This window comes from Moschus berezovskii, chromosome 11 (assembly GCF_049115385.1).
Source record: "Moschus berezovskii isolate FMDL1 chromosome 11, NW_MosBer_1.0, whole genome shotgun sequence".
NCBI classification, from domain to species: Eukaryota; Metazoa; Chordata; class Mammalia; order Artiodactyla; family Moschidae; genus Moschus; species Moschus berezovskii.
In genome coordinates, this window is record NC_142470.1 from 57969123 (window position 1) to 57991714 (window position 22592).

Genomic DNA, 22592 nt, shown 5'->3' on the forward strand with positions numbered 1-22592 from the left:
GGCGTCAGCAGGAGCTGGTGTAGCCAGTGCTGCTGTGGTGTGGACAGAAGGCGCTAGCTACCCCTCAGGGGTATCCAGCTCCAAGAAAGTTCCCTGGAACCCCGTTCTCACCCACTGTCTTATCCTGGAAGTTGAGAGGGCTGTTAGACTGTATGTCTTTTACAGAGACAAACAGACATACAAAGGGTGGAAGCAGTCCTGCTGGGAGACTTGGCCTGGCATGTGTTTGTCTGTCTATCAGATGCCAGTCCCCATAGCCAGTCCCCATAGCCAGTCCCCTCTAGCTTCCTTGGAAGTCAGTGACAGAGCCATTTCTTAAAAAGCCCAGAGGCTAAATACATAATGATACAGGCTAAATACAGCCTGATTAGATCTGAGCTTAGGGACATCTCTCTTCTTAAAAAGAACCTGAGAGCTGGAAGAACCTTTCCCTGGAGATTTATTTTTTTTATTTTTTTAAATCTTTATTGAATTTGTTACAATATTGTTTCTGTTTTATGCTTTTTTTTTTGGCTTGGAGACATGTGAGATCTTAGCTGTCCAACTAAGGCTCCAACGGAAGGTGAAGTTCTAACCACTGGACCACCAGGGAAGTCCCCTGGAGATTTAATAATAGCAGACGCTTCACAGCTTATGCCCTGTTTCCCTGGCTCAGAGGCCAGCCAGTTAGTTGGGAACTATTTGTTTCTACAAGACCAGTCCTGTACTGATCCTCATGGTAAGGTCATGAAAGCAAATGAACTCAGCACTCTGCCCACTCCTGCACCTTTCTCCCCAGAAAAGAATCCAGCCCACCATCCGAAGGACTGGGCTCGCTGCCCTCCGGCACTACCTCTTCGGGCCTCCGAAGCTCCACCACGGCCTCCGTGAAGAAAGGGACTTGGTCTTGACCATCGCTCAGTGTGAGTGCACGGCCACCAGGCAGGTGCTGTGGGAGCGGTCAGGTAGAGAACGGTTTGTCCATCCTGTGGCTGAGACTAAACCGAGGCTCTTGCATTCACCATGTTGCGGGGAGGGCTGAGTATGGGCATCCAGGCTGGGTCTGTCTCAGCTGTACGTTCTCTGGGAAGCACTCAGTCCTCCCCTGAGGACCAGTCCAGCAGAGCATGGATGTGTTTTGGGGCAGGTGGCCTGGATAGCCAAGACCCCATGCATGGCCGAGTCCTGCAGACCATCTATAAGAAGCTGACTGGCTCCAAGTTTGACTGTGCCCTCCACGGAGACCACTGGGAAGATCTGGGCTTTCAGGGTAAGAGAGAGAAACGGTTCATCTTCTCCCTGACTCCCTATTCCACGACTAGCGTGAGAACCCAGATAGTCCACTTCCTGTCACACCAGCACCATGAGATGGGATATCTGGGGCAAAGCATTCCCAGAAGAGGGGACAGCAAATGCAAAGGCTCTGAAGTGAAATGTGTGCAACTCTTTTTTGAGAAATAGCAGTGGCTGAAGTGGACAAGAATAGTTCACTTGGAGCCTTGCAGGCCAGTATAAAACATTTACTCTTAGTGCAATGGAAAGCATGGGAGTGATATGATTTAGAACCCAGAATTTTTTTTTTTTTAATTAATTAATTAATTTGGTTGCTCAAGTTCTTAGTTGCAGCACGTGGGATCTTCAGTCTTCCTTGCAGCACACAGGAACTTTCAGCTGTGGTATGTGGAATCTTGTTCCCTGACCAGGGTTCCAAGCCAGGCCCCCTGCATTGGGAGCTTGGAGTTTTAGCCACTGGACCACCAGGGAAGTCCTCTAGTGTTTTCTTTTTGTTCTTTTCTTTTAGTTTTGATGAAAATTGTGTTTTACATTATTTCACTTTTTGAGTGAAATGAAATTATTTCACCTGTTTTGGAATTGTCCATTTTTTTTCTAAACCATATGTAAAATTACATTTGTATAAAACAGGAAAACATCTTGATTTGAAAAGGAAACTTTATATGCTCAAAATTTATTGTTGCTCTGTTGGTTTTGACAGTGTGTTTAAGTCCCTTTACCATCCCTCGTCTATAATATAATTGACTTGTACATGGAGAATCACATCAATGTTATGATTTTTCTTTCAACCATTAATTTAAGTAACGCAAGAGGAGAAGGAAATTCTGTTGTACTTACCCATATGTTTACTCTATCCCTTATTCTTTCTTTCTGATCTTCTAAGATTCCTTCTTTTTTCACTTCCTTCTGTTTCAGGAACTTCCTTTAGCCACTTTCTAAAGTAGGTCAGCCAGCATAAATCCTCTTAGCTTTCCTTCATCTGAAAATGTCTCGATTTCCCCTTTACTTCTGAAGGATAATTTCTCTGAATGTAGAATTCCAGGTTGACAGATCTTTTCTTTCATCCCTTGAAAATAAATAGGCTGCTTCCTTTTGGCTTCCATAGTTTCTGATAAGAATTCTGCTGGCACTTGAATTATTGCTTCTTGGTAGATGAGGAGTGGTTTCTCTCTCTACTTTCAAGGTCTTTTTTGCTTACTTTTTTTCTTTTGTTTGTAGGAGTTTGACTATGATATGTCTTAGTGGAGATTTCTTTGGGTTTATCCTATTAGGGGTTTGCTCAGTTTCTTGAATCTGTAGGTTTATGTCTTTTGCCAAATTTGGTAAATTATCAGCCATTATTACTTCAAGTACTTTTTTCAGCCCTTCTCTTCCTCCGCTCTTGTATGATTCCGACCACACAGATGCTACATCTTCTGTTACTGTTCCTCTTAGTCCCAGAGGCTCTGTTCGCTTTAAGGGGACGTCTGTATAGCAGCAGCAGTGGCTGTATAGCCCAGAGGTCTGCACGGCTCTACTCATTCTGTTCTGTTTTTTCTCTCTGTTGTTCAGAGTGGGCTGTTTATATTGTTCCAGCTTCAGGTTCACTGGTTCTTTCCTCTGTTGTCTCTATTCAGCTGTTGAGCCCACCCAATGAGTTTTTAATTTTAGTTATTTTTCAGTCCTAAAGCTTCTGTTTGGTTCTTTACATCTAATATTTCTTTACTGAGACCTTTATCAAAGGTATTTATAGGTTTCTATTGTTGTTGCAGAAAATCACCACAAATTTAGTGGCTTGAAACAATACAGGGGACTTCCCTGGCAGCTCAGCAGTTAAGGCTCTGTGCTTCCAATGCAGGGGCCACAGATTTGATCCCTGGGTGGGAACTTCAGGTCCCACATGCTGCACAGTGCAGCCCAAAAAGAAAAAAGACCCACAGATTTACCTTCGTCTGGTTCTGTAGTTGAGAAGTCTGACACAGTCTCTCTGAGGCAAGATCAAGGTCACAGCAGGGCTGTATTCCTTTTTAGACTCTCCAGGAGAAAATCTATTTCCTTGCCTTTTCTGCCTTCTGGAGGCCTCCCACATTGCTCCTCCTTCAAAGCATCTCTCAGAGCTGAATCTGTCCTCACATCCCTCTTTCTGATGCTGTGTTTCTACCTCCCTGTCACACGTTTAAGGATTCTTCTGATTACATTCAGTTCAGTTCAGTCGCTTAGTCACGTCCGACTCTTTGCGACCCCATGAACCGAAGCATGCCAGGCCTCCCTGTCCATCACCAACTTCTGAAGTTTACCCAAACTCATGTCTATTGAGTTGATGATGCCATCCAACTATCTCATCCGCTGTCATCCCCTTCTCCTCCTGTCCTCAATCTTTCCCAGTGTCACGGTCTTTTAAAATGATTCAGCCCTTCGCATCAGGTGGCCAAAGTATTGAAGTTTCAGCTTCAACATCAGTCTTTCCAATGAACACCCAGGACTGATCTCCCTTAGGATGGACTGGTTGGATCTCCTTGCAGTCCAAGGGATTTTCAGGAGTTTTCTCCAACACCACAGTTCAAAAGCATCAAATCTTTAGCGCTCAGCTTTCTTTATAATCCAACTCTCACATCCATACGTGACTGTTGGAAAAACCATAGCCTTGACTAGACAGACCTTTGTTGACAAAGTAATATCTCTGCTTTTTAATATGCTGTCTAGGTTGGTCATAACTTTCCTTCCAAGGAGTAAGCGTTTTTTAATTTCATGGCTTCAGTCACCATCTGCAGTGATTTTGGAGCCCCAGAAAATAAAGTCAGCCACCGTTTCCACTGTTTTCCCTACCTATTTGCCATGAAGTGATGGGACCGGATACCGTGATCTTCGTTTTCTGAATGTTGAACTTTAAGTCAACCTTTTCACTCTCCTCTTTCACTTTCATCAAGAGACTCTTTAGTTCTTCTTCACTTTCTGCCATAAGGGTGGTATAATCTGCATATCTGAGGTTATTGATATTTCTCCTGGCAATGTTGATTCTAGCTTGTGCTTCTTCCAGCCCAGCGTTCCTCATGATGTACTCTGCATATAGGTTAAATAAGCAGGGTGACAATATACAGCCTTGACGTACTCCTTTTCCTATTTGGAACCAGTCTGTTGTTCCGTGTCCAGTTCTAACTGTTGCTTCCTGACCTGCATACAGGTTTCTCAAGAGGCAGGTCAGGTGGTCTGGTATTCCCATCTCCTTTAGAATTTCCCACAGTTTATTGTGATCCACACAGTCAAAGGCTTTGGCATAGTCAATAAAGCAGAAATAGATGTTTTCTGGAACTCTCTTGCTTTTTCCATGATCCAGTGTGTTTGGCAATTTGATCTCTGGTTCCTCTGCCTTTTCTAAAACCAGCTTGAACATCTGGAATTTCACGGTTTATGTATTGCTGAAGCCTGGCTTGGAGAATTTTGAGCATTACTTTACTAGCCTCCCTGGTAGCGCAGCTGGTAAAGAATCTGCCTGCAATGCAGGAGACCCCAGTTCAACTCCTGGGTTGGTAAGATGCACTGGAGAAGGGATAGGCAACCCACTCCAGTATTCTTGGGCTTCCCTGATGGCTCAGCTGGTATAGAATCCGCCCGCAATGCGGGAGACCTGGAATTGATCAGAGGCTTGGGAAGATCCTCTGGAGAAGGGAACAGCTTCCCATTCCAGTATTCTGTCCTGGAGAATTCCATGGACTGTATAGTCTGTGGAGTTCTAAAGAGTTGGACATGACTGACTACATTGGACCCAGTCAGATAGCAAGGGTAGTCTCCCTATCCTGATTGGCAGCCTTCATTCTGACTGTAATCTTGATTCCCCCTTGCTGTGCAGCCTTTTATTTTGTATTGGGGTATAGCCAATTAACAATGTTGTGATAGTTTCAGATGAATAGCAAAGGGACTTAGCCATACATATACACGTATCCATTCTCCACTAAACTCCCCTCCCATCCAGGCTGCCACATAACATTGAGCAGAGTTCCCTGTGGTATACAGTAAATCCTGATTGGTTATCCATTTAAAATATAGCAGTGTGTACATGACCATCCCAAACTCTATCCCTTCCCCCATCCTTCCCCCAGCAGTGTTGCTGTCTATTAATTGTCTTTTGTCATTCAAGTTGAGATTTTCCTAGTTCTTGGTGTAATAAGTGATTTTTTTATTTTGTCCTAGATATTTGGGGTAGTATATAATGACACTGTGGATCTTCTTTAAATTTTCTATTGTAGCAGGCCTTCTCTGACACTGGGCAGTGGGGGAAAGATGATGTCACCTCATTATTGCCAGATGGGGACAGAAATCCAGGTATCCCACTGAGCCTCCACTAATCCCACTGGCTGGGAGGGGCAGGGGTGCCTCATTGCTGTTCCTATGTCACCTCCCCTGACATCACATAGAGAGTGGTGGGCTCCTTAGCACCAGGGAAGGATAAAAGACCCTTCCCTGCATCTCTGACTGTCCTAGCAGAGCTGAGGGCCACCTCACTGCAGACAGTCAGAGGAAGTCTAGATTCTCCACCTGGGCTGTGATCAAGGTCATTGACTCAGGAAGCAGGGATTTCATTATTGTTGTTCAGTCACTCAGTTGTGTCGAAGTTTTTGGAACCCCATGGACTGTAGCACACCACCAGACTTCCCTGTCCTTCACTGTCTCCCAAGTTTGCCCAAGTTCATATCCATTGAGTCAGCGATGCCATCTAACCATCTTATCCTCTGTCATCCCAGAGTTCTACTTTTATCTTCAATCTTTCCCAACATCAGGGTCTTTTCCAATGAGGCAACTCTTCGCATCAGGTGGCCAAAATACTGGAACTTCAGCTTCAGCATCAGTCCTTCCAATGAATATTCAGGGTTGATTTCCTTTAGGATTGTCTGGTTTGATCTCCTTACTGTTCAAGGGTTTCATTAAACTCCCTCAGTTTTCTCTTGGTTTCTGTCTTAGGAACAAATCCAGCCACAGACCTCAGAGGAGCAGGCTTCCTTGCCCTCCTGCATCTCCTGTACCTGGTGATGGACTCAAAGACTTTGCTAATGGCCCGGGAGATTCTCCGCCTGTCTCGTCATCATATCCAGGTGGGGCTTTGGTGAGAAGCCAGCAGAGAAGGCTGCAGGGCTAGGACCTGGGCACAGGGCTGTCCTGAGTAGGGGGGACAGCTTCTCAGGTAGATCTCCAATTGCTGAGGGCCCTCAGGACAGCTGAGACAAACAGACATGGGCACCCCCGTTCCCCTGACCTGGCTGGACCCTGAGCTTCACCGCTCATTAGTGTATGTCTCAAGCCAGTGCCTCAACTGCTCAGAGCCTTGGTTTCTTCATCCATAGAGAGGAGATCACAGAAACTTCGGCTGTGTAGTTGGGGAAGTTAAATGGGGTCGTGTGCACAGCACTGGACGCAGCCCTGTTGTCAGTGTTTCAGCATACTGCCCTCCCGACGCTGGCATGTTCTCCTGACCTTGGGGGAGGGACATTCAGCCTTTATGTGCCCAGAGGAGAGGTTTTGCCTCCCAGGCCGGGTGACACACATGGGCTTACTGAAAGATCAGAAGTGGCTCCTGTAGCACTCAGGTTCTATCCAGGCCCCTCTTCAGGGTTTTCCCCTGTAGTAAAGGTGGTAGTCTCTCGATTTTAGACAACAAATTTGACCTGTTTCCTGCCATTCGTCTACCCCAGACTCATGGGGCCTGAAGTTCATTCATTTACTGAACAGATATTTACTCAGCAGTCCCTGTGCTACTCATTGTTCTTGGTGCTTGGGATGCATCAGTGAGATCCATCTAGCAGGGAGGACAAGACAGTAAGTCTAATACATAAATAAATAATAGGGTATGTTAAGTGCTAAGTAGGCAAGGTTGGGAGAATATGGATGGATTGCTGTGGGTTTTTGTTTTGGGGCTTTTTGGCTGCATTGAGTCCTCATTGCAGCATGGGGGCTTTCTCTAGTTGCGGCACAGCCTTAGTAGTTGCAGCTTACAGGCTCTCTAGTTGCAGCACTTGGGCTTTGTTGCCCTGCAGCATATAGGACATTCGTTCCCCAACCAGGGATCAAACCCACTTCCATCCCCTGCATTGAAGGCAGATTCTTAACCATTGGACCACCAGGGAAGTCCTGGGATTACAGTTTTCATGGGGTATTAGGGTAGCTCTCATTAGAGGGTGAGACTTAAACCATGCCTTGAAGTTGGGGGGCTGGATGTTAGCCAAGCTGGTGTTTAGAGGAAGAACATTCCATGCAAAGGAAGCATCAAGAGCAGAGGTTCCAGGAAGGAGTGTGTCTGGCATGGGAAGGAATGGCAGGAGGCCAGCTGGAGCAGAAGGAGTAGGGAGGGCAGTGGGAAGGAGGTGATGGGGTAACAGGGACCAGATGGTGTCGGACCTGATAGACTGTGATGAGGACGTTTGCTTTTACTCTGAGTCATATGAGGGTTTTGAACAGCCTGGAGTGACAGGGTCCACCTTACATTCTTGAATGCATCCTACCAGCCAGTGAGTTGAGAATGGTCTCCCTTGAGGACTTTCACAATCAAGCTAGGGGTGATGGTGGTTTGGTTCAGAGTATTTTTTCAGAGGAGGTAGGAAGTGATCAGATCCAGGGTACAGAATCTTGAGTGTATAGGCTGTAGAGAAGACAGCCAGCATATTTTTGGATGGATTGGATGCAGGTATAAGAAGAAGGAGTCAATGGTGCTTTTTAGCTGGAGCAGCTGCAAAACCGTAGTGGCAACCAGCTGAAATGGAAGAGAACAAGTGTGGGGCGGGAGTTCCATTTGCCATATGAATTTTAGATTAAGGTTATGCATTTTGTGCAAGAACCCTACAGAAGTGACAGCCCTCACGTTGGGAGTACCTGTGTCAGTGTGTCTTACTGCTGATTAGGTTGACCTGGAACACATGGAGACCATGGCAGCAAGGTCTCTCCTCTGTTAAGTCACTATTTTTCCCTTTGTAAATAATCACTCTTGGGGGAATATATTTTGAACGTGAACATGTTAGTTACTCAGTTGTGTCCGACTCTTTGCAACTCCATGGACTATAGCCCACCAGGCTCCTCTGTTCATGGGATTCTCCAGGCAAGAGTACTAGAGTGGGTAGAAGATCCCTTCTCCAAGGGATCTTCCCAACCCAAGGATTGAACCTGGGTCTTCTGCATTGCAGGCAAATTCTTTACCATTTGAGCCACCATAATTAATCACTGTCTTGGAGGATGATACCTTGAAACTATATAAATATCCTGTTTTTCCTCAGACTTGGTTCTAGTGGTGATTTTCTGTTTCCCTCATTCCCCTTACGTTTACTAGTTGGAATTCTTCTATAAGAAAGAAGCATCTGTGCTATTTATTTATTCAGGTACTTTTTATATCAGATATTTATTTTATCTATAGGTTATAATCCAGTACTATCATTATGTATTGTGTATTTTGTTGCTCAAATTGCTCCAGCCATGCCCACTTTAAGAGCTCTTTCAGGTTGGTACCTGTGCCCTTTGAACACGCCGTGTCCTTTTTTGAGCACTTTTCTACTTTCTAGATCCCAGAAGACACCCTCAGCTCATGTTTTATTTTCTCTGTGTGATTCCCAGCCCTGAAACCAAACACTTCTCCGCGGAGCTTTTGTTGTTTAGTTGGAGAATGGCATCTGAAAGCCAAGATCTGAATGCTGGTGTTCCCACTGCCATTACGATCTCCCTGCTTCTAGGCCCTCTTAGCGGCCAGAGCTTAGGAGATATGTATGTGTCCCTGATTCCCTCGACTCTAATAGGAATGGTCGCCAGGGGTAAGTGGACCCCCAGCCGCCAGTGCACTTCACAGAGGACAGGAAGTGGGGTGTCATGCTGCTTGAGAGAGAGGAGCTGAGAATGAGCGACCAAAGGGGAGACTTGCCGCCTGTTCATCAGGTCACTGTGTCTTAGAGCCTGGGCAGGCCGGCCTGTGCTGCAAGAACAGACTGCTCCAATAAGCACGTTGTTGGTCATTATTACTTAATTCTCAGAACCTCAGTTTCTTCCTTTGTAACATGAGAAAATAATTCCAACCCTATAGATTTATGCTGAGTTGGAGAAAAACTGTATAAAGTGCTAAGCACATTAGTCACTCAAGGAGTGTTAGTTATCATAGTAACTTTTGATTTCCATGAGTAAAAATACATTTTTATACACATCTTATGGATAATATACACATATGTAATACATAATTGTGTTTTCAAAATTGTACCTGTACTTGCACAAGCGTGCACAGACACACACACAACATCATACACATATATATACAGCCATTGTAAAGTATATCCGTTTGAATCTAAAACTTCTTGTGTGTGTTTAGTCACTCAGTTGTGTCTGACTCTTTACGGCCTCATGGACTGTAGCCTGCCAGGCTCATCTGTCCATGGGATTCTCTAGGCAAGAATACTAGAGTGGTTTGCCATTTCCTCCTGCGGGGGATCTTCCTGACCCAGGGATCAAACCCTTATCTCTTATGTCTCCAGCATTGGCAGGTGGGTTCTTTACCACTAGTGCCACCTGGACTGCAAAAACAATCACACAGTTCCTATCATGTGGGCAGTTTTCTTATTTCTGATATTCACTGAATATCTCTGTTATCTTTTGAGGAAAAAACACTTATTACATCTGATGACTTCACATTCGCCCGTCTCTTCCAGGAGACACTGGAGGGGGCAAGAGGGTCCTTCATGAGGATTTGGTTCTGAGATAGATCAGGACCCACAAGTTGAGAATGTGGGAGTGTTCCGTGGTCTTCACGATGCAGGGAGGTAATGTCTGGGTCAAGTTTAAGAACCAAATCAGTTAGCTTATGAAAATACAATCTCCTGCAGTGATGCTGCTTCATCATAAGGGTCCCAGAACTTCCCTGGTGGTCCAGTGGTTAAGAATTGCCTTCCAGTGCAGCAGACATGGGTTCAACTCCTGGTCTGGGAAGATCCCATAAGCCACAGAGCAATTAAGCCATGCACTGCAACTACTAAAGCCTGAGCTCTCAAGCCCGTGCTCCACAACAGGAGAAGCCACCACACATAGAGAGCAGCCCCTGCTCAGCAACGAAGACCCAGTGCAGCCAAAAATAAAAAATAATTTAAAAAGAAAAGGTGTCCCGAAGGTTGAGAGGTAGCTTAGCAATCATGAACTAGCCTCTTGTTGTAGAGGCAGTGGAGAGAGACCCAGAGAGGGAAAACGACTTGCCCAAGGTCCCACAATTGATGAGTATTTCATCTCAGAGTTCAGTGCCTCCCTTCTGGTGGGGTATTGAGGCTCTCTTGTATGATCTTCCTATAGAAATAGGGAAGCCAGGGTGGAGGGTTCAGCATCCCTCGTTTGTTTTCAAGGACAGGCTTGACTGAGGTGAGGGGGGCAGGTCCCTGGATATCCAACGGAAGAACATGCCAGGCTGAGGGAAGGAAGAGCAGGATGAGAGAGGAAGCCCTGGGTACTCCATCTGGGTACAGACCAGCCTGACCACTTTGACTAACCTGTTCATCATCCCTTCGCCTGCTGGCCTTTGTGCAGTTTACAGTGAATTTATATTTACTCCACAGTATGCATGCCAGACAATAAAAGGAACAGCAGCTTAAAATAATAAGAGAGTAGGTGTAGGTGTCAGGAATCTAGATCCTAGTTCCACCTGTGGTATGATTACTTAGCTGTGATTTGAGGCAAGTCACCTATGGGCTTCTTGGGTGGTGCTAGTGATAAAGAACCCACCTGCCAATGTAGGAGATGTAAGAGACTCGGGTTCAATTGCTTGGTCTGGAAGATCCCCTAGAGGAGGGCACGGCACCCCACTCCAGTATTCTTGCCCAGAGAATCCCACGGACAGAGGATCATACCTGTCTACAGTCCATAAGATCGCACAGAGTCAGACACGACTGAACGACTTAGCACGAATGCACTTACCCTCTCTGGGTATCAGTTTGCTCTTTTATGAAATAAGAGATTTGGCCTAAATGATCCTAAGGTCCCTTCCACCTTTATAGTTCTTTGAACTCTTAAGTCCTTCAGTGTCTTAAAACTTCATTTCAAGCCCTTATGAATCTTGAAAATAACAGTTTTCCAGAAGGCACATGGCAGCCACAGTAACAGCTCAGGGACACAGCTCTGCCAGCAGCCAGTCCTAACTTTGGACTGACTTTTGACAGACCTTTGACTGCCAGGAGTAAAGAAAACCAGAGACCTAATTCAGAGGCTGAAACTACAGCTGGTAAATATTTGGGTGGAAAGAAAGTGCATTAGTTTAAGGGCTCGACATTCAGTTTTGGAAGAACTTACCCAAAGGCCAAATACAGTTAGCCACAAGGTGGCGCTAGTAGTAAAGAACCTGCCTGCCAATACAGGAGACTTTTTAAAAAATATGGAACAGACTGGTTCCAAATAGGAAAAGGTGTACGTCAAGGTTGTATATTGTCACCTTGCTTATTTAACTTATATGCAGAGTACATCATGAGGAACGCTGGGCTGGAAGAAGCACAAGCTGGAATCAAGATTGCTGGGAGAAATATCAATAACCTCAGATATGCAGATGACACTACCCTTATGGCAGAAAGTGAAGAGGAACTCAAAAGCCTCTTGATGAAAGTGAAAGAGGAGAGTGAAAAGGTTGGCTTGAAGCTCAACATTCAGAAAACAAAGATCATGGCATCTGGTCCCATCACTTCATGGGAAATAGATGGAAAAACAGTGGAAACAGTGTCAGACTTTATTTTTTTGGGCTCCAAAATCACTGCAGATGCTGATTGCAGCCATGAAATTAAAAGACGCTTGCTCCTTGGAAGAAAAGTTATGACCAACCTTGATAGTATATTAAAAAGCAGAGACATTACTTTGCCAACCAAGGTCCGTCTAGTCAAGGCAATGGTTTTTCCCGTGGTCATGTATGGATGTGAGAATTGGACTGTGAAGAAAGCTGATCGCCGAAGAATCGATGCTTTTGAACTGTGGTGTTGGAGAAGACTCTTGAGAGTCCCTTATACTGCAAGGAGATCCAACCAGTCCATTCTAAAGGAGATCAATCCTGGATGTTCATTGGAGGGACTGATGCTAAAGCTGAAACTGCAATACTTTGGCCACCTCATGCGACGAGTTGACTCACTGGAAAAGACTCTGATGCTGGGAAAGGTTGGGGGCGGGAGGAGAAGGGGACGACAGAGAATGAGATGGCTGGATGGCATCACTGACTCTGTGGACATGAGTTTGAGTGTACTCCGGGAGTTGGTGATGGACAGGGAGGCCTGGCGTGCTGTGATTCATGGGGTCGCAGAGAGTCGGACACGACTGAGCGACTGAACTGAACTGATTCTTTAATTGGCTGCATGGGGTCTTAGTTGTGGCATGCAGACTCTTAGTTGAGGCATGTGGAATCTAGTTCCCTGACCAAGAATCAGACTTGGGTCCCCTGCATTGGGAGTGCAGAATCTTAACCACTGGGCCATCAGGGAAATCCCAATACAGGAGACTTAAGAGATGTGGGTTTGATCCCTAGGTCAGGAAGATTCCCCTGGAGGGGGACATGGCAGCCCACTCCAGTATTCTTGCCTGGAGAATCCCCTGGACAGAGGAGCCTGGCAGGCTACAGTGCATAGAGTAACAAAGAGTTGGACACGACTGAAGCAACTGAGGACAGCATAGTTCCCTAAGGAGAGAGCCGAGGCTTCAGGTACCTGTGATACATCCTGCCAAAGAGGAATTGGCCAGACACTACAAATGCTGGGGGACCCTGGGACTCCGTGGAAGCATGTGATCCGTGCTGACAGTTCAGATGGCGATAGATGCAGGGCACATCGGGCTGACTGCTGGCAGGCAGAGAAGCAGCTCATCACAATAGTTACTCACAGTCAACAACTGGTATCATCCTCCATGCCATTTCCATCTGTTATTTTATTCCATCAACATGATGAGCCTGCCAAGAGGTTGGGCAGAGATGATCCTTGGAAATCTTCATTTCCCAGTGAAGGAACGCGAGAATCAGAGAGGTGAAATGTGTCTACACAAAGTTGGACAGTTAGGAAGTGGTGAAGCTGGCGTGAGGACTCCCGTCTCCTGACAGCTTGCCCAGCGGTGTGCTCCTTACAGTGGGGATCTCGGCCAGCAGCCCACCTCACAGTCACCTGAGGGAATTCAGGCGCCCAGGCCCCTCCCTCCACAGAACTACTGAACTGGAATCTCCAGGGGGTGGTGCTGTGTTGGCAGCAGCTGCCAATAAAAAACAACCCAACCGATCTGGATTTGGTCTTCCTGCTCCAGGGCTCAGAGGTGAGGCATGAAGAGAAATGAAATTTCAAATGAAGACTCAGAAGTGTCCACGTCTGATTCCTTCTGCTGTTCTTTTAGTCAGTTCCCAAAACACCGCCTCAGTGTAATGTTTTAACTCAAAGCCACACTTTTCAGTTCCAAAGGGAACTGCTGAAGGAAAGGAAACTGCTCTGAATTCCAGTTTTTCACGGCTTTTTAGGAAGTAAGTTTTTATAAGAATGTTCCCGAGGGAATTCCCTGGTGATCCAGTGGTTAGGACTAGTGCTTTTACTGTGGGGGTGGGGGTGGGGGCTGTGTTCAAACCCTAGTCGGGGAACTAAGGTCCCACGAGCCACACAGCCAGAAAAAAAAAAAAAAGATACTGTATAAAATAAAGTGCTTTGAAAAGAAAAAGAATGTTCCCAAGAGTGAATGAATGCTAAGTTCAGATCCTGTGTTAATTATGTTGCTACATGTTCTTGTTACCATATTTAGACTGAAAGGAATCAAGGAAAGGCGTGATATTATACAAGTATTGTGATAATTAAGTAGTCAATACCTGAATGTACAGATGCACCGCTGCTGACCTCAGCTATGGATAATTATGAACATTTGTTAGCACCTCCTCAGGCCAGCGCTGCCCTTGGCATTTTGCTTGTGTGATCTGCATGACTCCTCAGAGCAGCTCTGTGAGGCAGGTTGTGGGCTAGTAGAAAATGTAGCCTGTGGATCATAAAAGCTGTCTCAGAGAGTTTGTGTAATGGTTAACAAATTGACTCCACCCAGCATGGCCCTTGTGTCTGGGTCCCCAGGACTACTGCCAGGTTCATCGGTTCACTGAGAGGACTCTCAGGATTTGGCCTATAGTTGTTCTCTCAGCTGTGATTAACTGCAGCAAAAGCAAGATCAGCAGAGGGAAGAAGTGTGTGGACAAATTCATCGGACACCAGACACAGGCTTCCAGGAGCTTCCTCTCCCCATGTAGGCACATGGGAAGCACAGACTTCCAGCAGCATCAAATTGACCAACACGTGGAATGTTGCCAACTAGGGTCTGAAAGGTTGTTGCTGAGCCGTGAAAGATGCCGGGATTCTTAGCCTCCAAAGGAGAGGAATTCAATCCGGGGCCAGTGATGAGGCTTGATCACTCAGAGCTTCTGTGTAGTAAAGTTTTATTAAAGTATAAAAGAGATAGAGAAAGTTTCTGACATAGACATCAGAAGGGGGCAGAAAGAGTGCCCCTCTGCTAGCCTTTAGCAGTATGTTATATACGTATCAGCAAGCTGTTAATTAGAGAAAGGAAATATCTCAAATCTTATAGTGACACTAGGCCCCTCACCCACAACATGCACTTTGCAATAACACTGGCACAAGGTGAGTCATCCTGGGCCATAAAACAGTTGACATGAATCTTGAAGAAAGGCAGGTTTCCAGGTAAATATATAGTTTCATTAACATAGTTTAGGAGAACAACGGCATACTTGTTTGTTGAACCCTTATGGGTTCTGAGTCTTAAGCGGAACTGACCTGAAGAAAGACAGTCTAAGGTAAATACATAGTTCATTAACATAGCTTAAGAAAAACATTTCTGTAAGAAAAATGCATTGGTTAGCTCAAGGTTTGAGAAAAGTGAAGTTCAGGTGGAATCAGGTGTTGTCATGGCAACAGAATTTTAATAGAAACCTCCTTTTAATTTTGTATTGAGAAGGGAAAAATATCTGACACACTTATAGTTTGTTTCCTCCTGCCGCTTAAAAGAGAGAGAAAAAAATGTCTGACACTTGCAGCCTATTTCCTCCATTTGGAAACCATGTCCTTCCTGCCTGTTACCTTCTCGGGTCCTCACTAGGGATTCAGTATCTGAGGTTTCTACTGGGGGCTGGTCATGCAGGCACCATCTGTGTGTGTGTGTGTGTGTGAAGTTGCTTCAGTCATGTCCAACTCTTTGTGACCCCATGAACGATAGCCCACCAGGCTCCTCTGTCCATGGGATTCTCTAGGTAAGAATACTGGAGTGGGTAGCCATTTCCTCCTCCAGGGGCTCTTTCCAACCCAGGGATCAAACCTGCATCTTTTATGTCTCCTGTACTGGCAGGTGGGTTCTTTACCACTAGCACCACCTGGGAAGCCCACCATCTGTGTAGCATGTACCAGAATTCCAGAATTGGATGGAAAGCAGGTATTCAGCATAAACTATATGGTTTGCACAAACAGATTAGGTACAGTGAGTCAGCCTGGGGAGTGGTGGGAACCTTCTCAAAATCCAGATTCCCAGATGCCAGCCTTCAAAGCATGCTTTTCTAAGGAGGGCAGCCACAGGTCTGCTTTGTTCACTATTTTCTGCATAGCACTCAATGTATTTGGGTTTTTTAAATTTATATGTTTGTTTATGTTTGGCTGTGCTGGGTCTTCATAGCCATGAGCACTTTTCTCTAGTTGTCGCATGTAGGGGCTACTCTCTAGAGGCGGTGTGCGGGCTTCTTGCTGTGGGGCTTTCCTGGTGGCTCAGATGATGAAGAATCTGCGTGCAATGTAGGAGACCCAGGTTCGATCCCTGGGTCAGGAAGATCCTCTGGAGAGGAAATGGTAATCCACTCCAGTACTGTTGAGTGGAGAATCCATGAACAGAAGAGCCTGGTGGGCTATAGTCCATGGAGTCGCAGGGTAGGACACTACTGAGTGACTGAGTGCACACACTCTCGTGGAGCATGGGCTCTAGGCACACAGGCTTCAGTAGTTGCGGCTCCCAGGCTCTAGAGTGTAGGCTTAGTATTTGTGGTGCTCAGGCTTAGTTGCTACATAGCATGTGGGATCTTCCAGATCAGGGATGGAACCCACATCCCCTGCATTGGCTGGCAGATTCTTTACCACTAAGCCTTCGGGGAAGTCCCAGCACTCAATGTTTATTTCCTTTTTGGTTTTGAGAGAAGAGAGAGCTGAGTCTCATGGAGTTTCTGTGATCTTCCTGAGGACACACAGCTCACAGATGGCCAGGCCAACATCTGGAATCCAGGTGTCATGGAAGACCCTGAGAAAAATCCTTGTGAAGCCAGATGACCCTCTACAGTTCAGTGTGTCCACCAGAACTTTCTGTAGTGTAGGAAATATTCTGTCTGCACTGTCCAGTGTAGCAGCTCCTAAACACGTGTGGCTGTTGAGCACTTGAAATCTGGCTACTTTGACTAAGGAGTTGAATTTTTAATTTTACTTAATTTTCAACTAATTAACATTTCAGTAGCTTCATGTGGCTATTTGCTGTTGTACTGGACAGCATGGTTCTACATCATGTAACAGATTTTCTTTTTGGGGGAAGCAGAATATGTAGATTTTGGTTCTTGCTCTAAACTAAGGGACACACTGGTCTACCTGTTGCTCTCAGCCAACGTCTTTGTGTGGGTACTATGGCCGAAACTAACGTGATATTTGCAAATCCTCTGGGAAAAGCCCCTTTTCATTTGGTTGGGTTTTTGTTGTTAAAGAATAGGAAAGGGGCTTCCCTGGTGGCTTAGTGGTAAAGAATCCGCTGGCCAATGCAAGAGATGCAGGTTCGATCCCTGGTCCAGGAAGATCCCATATGCTGTGCAGCAACTAAGCCTGTGCACCACAACTATAAGCCTGTGCTCTAGAGCCCAGGAGCTGCAACAGCTAAGCGCATGTGCTGCAACTACTGAAGCCCGCAGGCCTAGAGCTCCATGCTCTTCAATAAGAGAAGCCACTGCAATGAGAAGCCCATGCACTGCAACTGGAGAGTAGCCCCGACACGCTCTAACTAAAGAAAAGCCCACACAGCAATGAAGACCCAGCATAGCCAAAAATAAATAAAATTATTTTTTAAAGATATTTTATAAAAGAATGGGAAGTGGCTACTCTAAAAATACAGCATTCATGTGGGCCCCACAGGGCATTCCGAGGCCCTTTTTGGTGAAGCACTCTGGTGGACCCCGGCTGTTCCTGTCAGGAGTGTGACCTGCACAGCCCATTCTCGGGCCTCTGTGTTACCAAGAGTCGGGGTGCACCCCAAGTCAAGGCTGACTGTCTGCCTACTTGTACTTTCTCTGTCAGCTTTGGGTGAAGAACTTATGAGCAGTCAAATAACCGGAAGCCTACAGAAGAGAGAAGAGATTTTAAGAACCTACAGAATTAGTTAGATAACTGCACCTCACCCCTCCTGTGTCCATCCAACCCCAGGGGGTGATGTGGTCCATAGGCAGCGCACAGGATGGGTCTGATGAAGGCCAAGGAGAGCTGGTGGGGTGGAATGTTGAAGAGGCTGAAAACTAGCACAGGGGTTTGTGCACCAGCTTTGGAGTGTGTTGACCTCAGTAGGAATCCTGGTTTGGTGCCTTAGGAAAAGTTACTTAAGGTCATTAGGCCTCAGTTTCCTCATCTGTAAAATGGGAATATTATGGTGAAGATTAAGTGTAAGCATCAGTAATGCCAGCTGTTTGCCTCTGGCTGTGATTTTTGTCATCTCCCGAGGGCCAGACTAGATTATGGGCAATGGGAAGCACAGAAGGTGAGAACCTGGAATGCCGCTGACCTGGTACCCCATCCATTCCAGCAATTCCCCTTCTGTTTGATGTCTGTGAATATCACACGTATCGCCATCCAGGCCTTAAGAGAGGAGTGTCTCTCCAGGTGAGTCCTCACGCTGCTCACTGCCCTGGCTGTCAGAGCCTGGTTCCCTCACCCCACCACCTCATCCCCCCACCATCTTATCCCCCCAGCTCTCTTCCAAACTTTCTGGCTCTGGGGAACCTGGACAGACTACCCCTGCACCAGCCTCCCAACCCATCCCTCCTCCTCAACCCTGACCTCAGATGTGAAGGCTGCCCCGGGAAGGGCTCCCCTGGGGGACAGGGTGAAGGCGCCCTCAGGTGTCTGTCCACTGCTGAGTGGATGCCCATCCTTGTCCTGCAGGGAGTGTAATCGGCAACAGAAAGTGATCCCCGTGGTGAACAGCTTCTATGCCGCCACCTTCCTCCGCCTGGCGCACGTCTGGAGGACACAGCACAAGACCATCTCAGACTCAGGCTTTGTCCTCAAGGGTGCGCTCGCTCTTCTTGGGGTGCCTAGCTCCTGCACTCCTAGTGTCCCTGGGTTCAGGGACCCCAGGGTGGTTGCTCGACTGGTTTTGGCCGGCTTCCCTTCCCCCTAACCCCGATCCATACCTTCTCAAGTTTCAGCTTCCCCAAGTCTCCATCACCCCAGGTCTCCATCACCCCAAGTCTCCATCATCCCAAGCACCCCAAGTCTCCATCACCCCCAAGTCTCCATCACCCCCAAGTCTCCATCATCCCAGGTCTCCATCACCCCAAGTCTCCATCATCCCAAGCACCCCAAGTCTCCATCACCCCCAAGTCTCCATCACCCCAGGTCTCCATCATCCCAGGTCTCCATCACCCCAGGTCTGCATCACCCCCAAGTCTCCATCACCCCAGGTCTCCATCACCCCAGGTCTCCATCACCCCCAAGTCTCCATCACCCCAAGTCTCCATCACCCCAAGTCTCCATCACCCCAAGTCTCCATCACCCCAAATCTCCATCACCCCAGGTCTCCATCATCCCCAAGTCTCCATCACCCCAGGTCTCCATCATCCCCAGGTCTCCATCATCCCCAAGTCTCCATCATCCCCAAGTCTCCATCACCCCAAATCTCCATCACCCCAGGTCTCCATCATCCCCAAGTCTCCATCACCCCAGGTCTCCATCATCCCCAAGTCTCCATCACCCCAGGTCTCCATCATCCCCAAGTCTCCATCACCCCAGGTCTCCGTCACCCCCAGTCTCCGTCACCCCAGGTCTCTAGCATCACCCCCGGTCTCCGTCACCCCTGGTCTCTATCATCACCCCGGGTCCCCATCACCCCACCCTTAGGAGCCTACCGCTCTCCTCCCTTTTTGCCAAACACCTCTGGTGACTCTATTTTCTGAATCAAAAGATGGTCCCACCTTTCGGCTCAGTTAGACTGACTGTTCAAAATTGAGATCGCCCCAGACAGGGTAGAGTGTGTGGCCCTGTGCCCGAGCCTGGTGTCTTGGTTCCCCTCTCTGGTGAGCTCTCCATCTTGGAAAACTCCTTCCTCCTCCTCTCCAGAGCCTCTGGGTTGTGCATCCTGGAGCCCCCTCCCCCAGCCTTCTGTTCCCCAATCCTCTCTGTTCCAGATTTGGAGATGTTGGCCAAGAAGAGCCCCAGACGGCTGCTCAAAACCCTGGAGATCTACTTGGCTGGAGTGTCAAAGGGACAGGCCTCCCTGTTGGGGACACAGAAGTGCTCTGGGCCACAAGCCCCTCACTCCAAGGATCTCACTTTCACAGGCGTGTGTGACCTGCCATCACACTCGTCCGAAGGCACTTGGTTGATCTGACCAACCCTGGTGGCCACCGGCCAGGAAGCCTTGGAGGGGCTTTCAGAGGGGGGATCCTGGCTGGGCCTTGCCCCTTCCGGCCCTAGTGGAAGGGATGTAGGAAGCCCCTGGGCCTGGTGGGTGGAGCCAAGGGCCCTCACCCGCTTGAGACATCAGGGGCCATTAGATTAGACTCACTCTCTGGAGCCCTGCTTTCAGGGCGAGGAGAGCTCTGCTGTAACACTAGTTGGGCGACTGCTTCCATAGTCGGATTCCAGGTAATATCAGTGACAGCGAATGGATCATCAGGTGGGAGACCCTATATGCATGTTCCACACAGTCCTCCATCAAAGATGCTCCCAAGTAGAAGCGCCGGAACCTGGCAGTGGGTCTTTCAGGCCCTGGGGTCCACAGGACAGGGACCAGACGGGGGCTGAGTAGTTAGAATGTGAAGGGAGAGGGTAGTCGCGGCAGCAGCCGACAGGGGGCGGTGTGAACCACAGAGTGCCTGCCTTTTCTGGTCTGGCGCTCACCCCACCTTCATCTCTGCCCACCCCTCCTCCCACTGTTTGTGAGAGGGAACCAGGCCGGCAGCTGGGCTCCCCCCATGGAGGCTGCACGTGTCCCATCAGGGCTGGTTTTCTGGCCTAGTTGAAGGAAGGAGGAATTCATGCACCAGCAGTTTTTGAATAAAATAATTCTAGGTTTAGGATCTCAAGTGTTTTCTTTCCAGACACACTTTGCACCATCCTGTGGCCGTTATCCCAGGGTCCCCCGTTAGAGCCAGGCACTCTAGCCAGTTGTCGGCACTGGTCACAGGCCCCGGTAGAGAAGGCCCCTGTGCCCTGGCCACACACCTGCCGAGTTCACAGGCTGTCCAGCCTCATCTGGCTGCACTTAAAGACCCAGAGACTGCACACTGTAGCCACTGGTCGAGGTGGCCCTGGCTGTTCTTAAGGGTGGCTGTTACGAGGCATCCACACAGGGTTTTTCCCACATTTGCTTCTGGGGAAGCTACTTAGCACTTTTCACTCGCAAAGGGGCCTCTAGGGCTTTGGAGCTACGGAAAGGGCCAGGCGAGAGTCCCACCTGTCTTCTATCCTCTGACCTCCCCCAAGTAGAGTCATGGAAGATAGCTGTCCAGCCCCCACAGGCATCTCCAAGTCTGACCGGGTGCAGGGAGACCCATCACAAAGGTGAAGATGACAGACGGCCACCCAAGTATGGGAGCCCCTGTCAGCAGAATGCCTCAAGTGTAGGGCTGGTAACGGATCTGCTGTTTGCTTTGTGTTGTCTTTGCCTGACCTGAATTAATCCTGGGCCTCCTCCGTCCTGACCAGCAGAGATGGCAGCAGAGAGATTACTGGGCCTGGTGGGCTTAGAATGTAACCCTCCCTGCACCCCATCCCAAATTTGGAGTGTCAAGTTTAGTGATTACTGCAGATTCCCTTGCTCTGAGACCTGAAGGCTAACTCAGCAGACCTTGACCATTAATGCTCAGCCCATGGCACGGCAGGGACCAGCCCAAAGAGCCTCTGGCTGGAGTGGAGGCCAGTGGCCCCTGCAGAAGCCTAGTCCGTGTTCCTGCCAGTGGGATGCTCTCCATACAGCTTAGGACCTGGAGACATTACCAATAACTGTCCAGGGATTAAGCTGCAATTCTGTGGATGGACAGAATTCTGTGGTTGTGGAGGGATGCCTTAACTCTCTGAAAATAGATAACAAAAATCTTAAATCTGTGCATTTTTCTTGGGAAAAACCTTCCAAGGTTTTTCATGAGAGACCCAAAATGCTTTACAATGCTAAAAATGTCCGTTTCTAAGGGAAACAGCCCTCTTTCCCCTTTGAAAATTCACCCCTGGCAAGTGCTCTTTGCATATGATCACCGGGATGTCTCTGTGTGGAGAGAAAGTTGGAGAACAAGGGGGATATGCAAAGAGCTGATTTTTCTATGCTTCTCAGCACAGAACCACTAAGATGAAATTGATCAGAATTTCTGTTTGGGATAGGCTTCCCTGGTGGCTCAGATGGTAAAGGGTCTGCCTGCATTACAGGAGTCCCGGGTTTCTTGGTCAAGAAGTTTCCCTGGAGAAGGAAATGGCAACCCACTCCAATATTCTAGCTTGGAGAATTCTATGGGCAGAGGAACCTGGTGGACTGCAGTCCATGGGGTCCCAAAGAGTCGGACACGACTGAGCGACTAACACTGCTACTGCCACCACTCTGTTTCAGATGGAAGAGCCAGTGTGTCAGGGCTTTAAAGCCATACAGCTGAGGGCCTGGAGTGACCCTGGGTCAGGACGGCTGCAGCACTGCCAAGCCTCTAGGACTCTGGTTCGTCCAGTCTGGGCTTACCCAGCTCCCACCTTGCTCCTGCCCCCAGGTCACACCCCAGGGTGGGACTGTTTTGGGGTTACTCCATTCTCCCTCTGTTTAGCTCCCTAGCTTCTCTGCTATTCCAGTCACCACCCCAGTACACAACAGAATGAACTAGGGAAACTTCCCTGGTAGTCCAGTGGTTAAGACTGCAGACTTCCATTGCAAGAGGTGGGTGTGGATTCAATCCCCGGTCAGAGAACTAAGATCCCACACGCTGTGCAGCATGGCCAAAAAAACTAGGACCTGGATGAGGAAAAGCAACTTGCCCAAGCTCAAAGAGAGGCAGGTGAGAACCTGAACCCACAACCCTCCTCGACATTAGTCTGGTGCTTTTCCCATGACCCCACGTGGCCCTGAGCCCATGCAGTGTA

General features: G+C 47.9%; 1 protein-coding gene across 5 annotated transcripts in view; it reads left to right on the forward strand.

The window, feature by feature from the left end:
• ELMOD3 (ELMO domain containing 3) overlaps nucleotides 1–20571 on the forward strand; it is a 35528-nt gene extending 14957 nt beyond the window's left edge. For 4 of the 5 annotated variants that reach the window (XM_088841327.1, XM_055399688.2, XM_088841328.1 and 1 more), the window contains 7 exons: nucleotides 779–902; nucleotides 1127–1249; nucleotides 6208–6338; nucleotides 15592–15675; nucleotides 18058–18134; nucleotides 18417–18544; nucleotides 19661–20571. In XM_088841327.1, coding sequence (XP_088697453.1) covers nucleotides 779–902; nucleotides 1127–1249; nucleotides 6208–6338; nucleotides 15592–15675; nucleotides 18058–18134; nucleotides 18417–18544; nucleotides 19661–19863 — 870 coding nt within the window. In that variant the 3' untranslated portion in view covers nucleotides 19864–20571. The remainder of the gene's footprint in view (nucleotides 1–778; nucleotides 903–1126; nucleotides 1250–6207; nucleotides 6339–15591; nucleotides 15676–18057; nucleotides 18135–18416; nucleotides 18545–19660) is intronic. The other variant, XM_055399689.2, reaches the window with a different exon arrangement.
• The last annotated feature ends 2021 nt before the right edge of the window (nucleotides 20572–22592 follow it).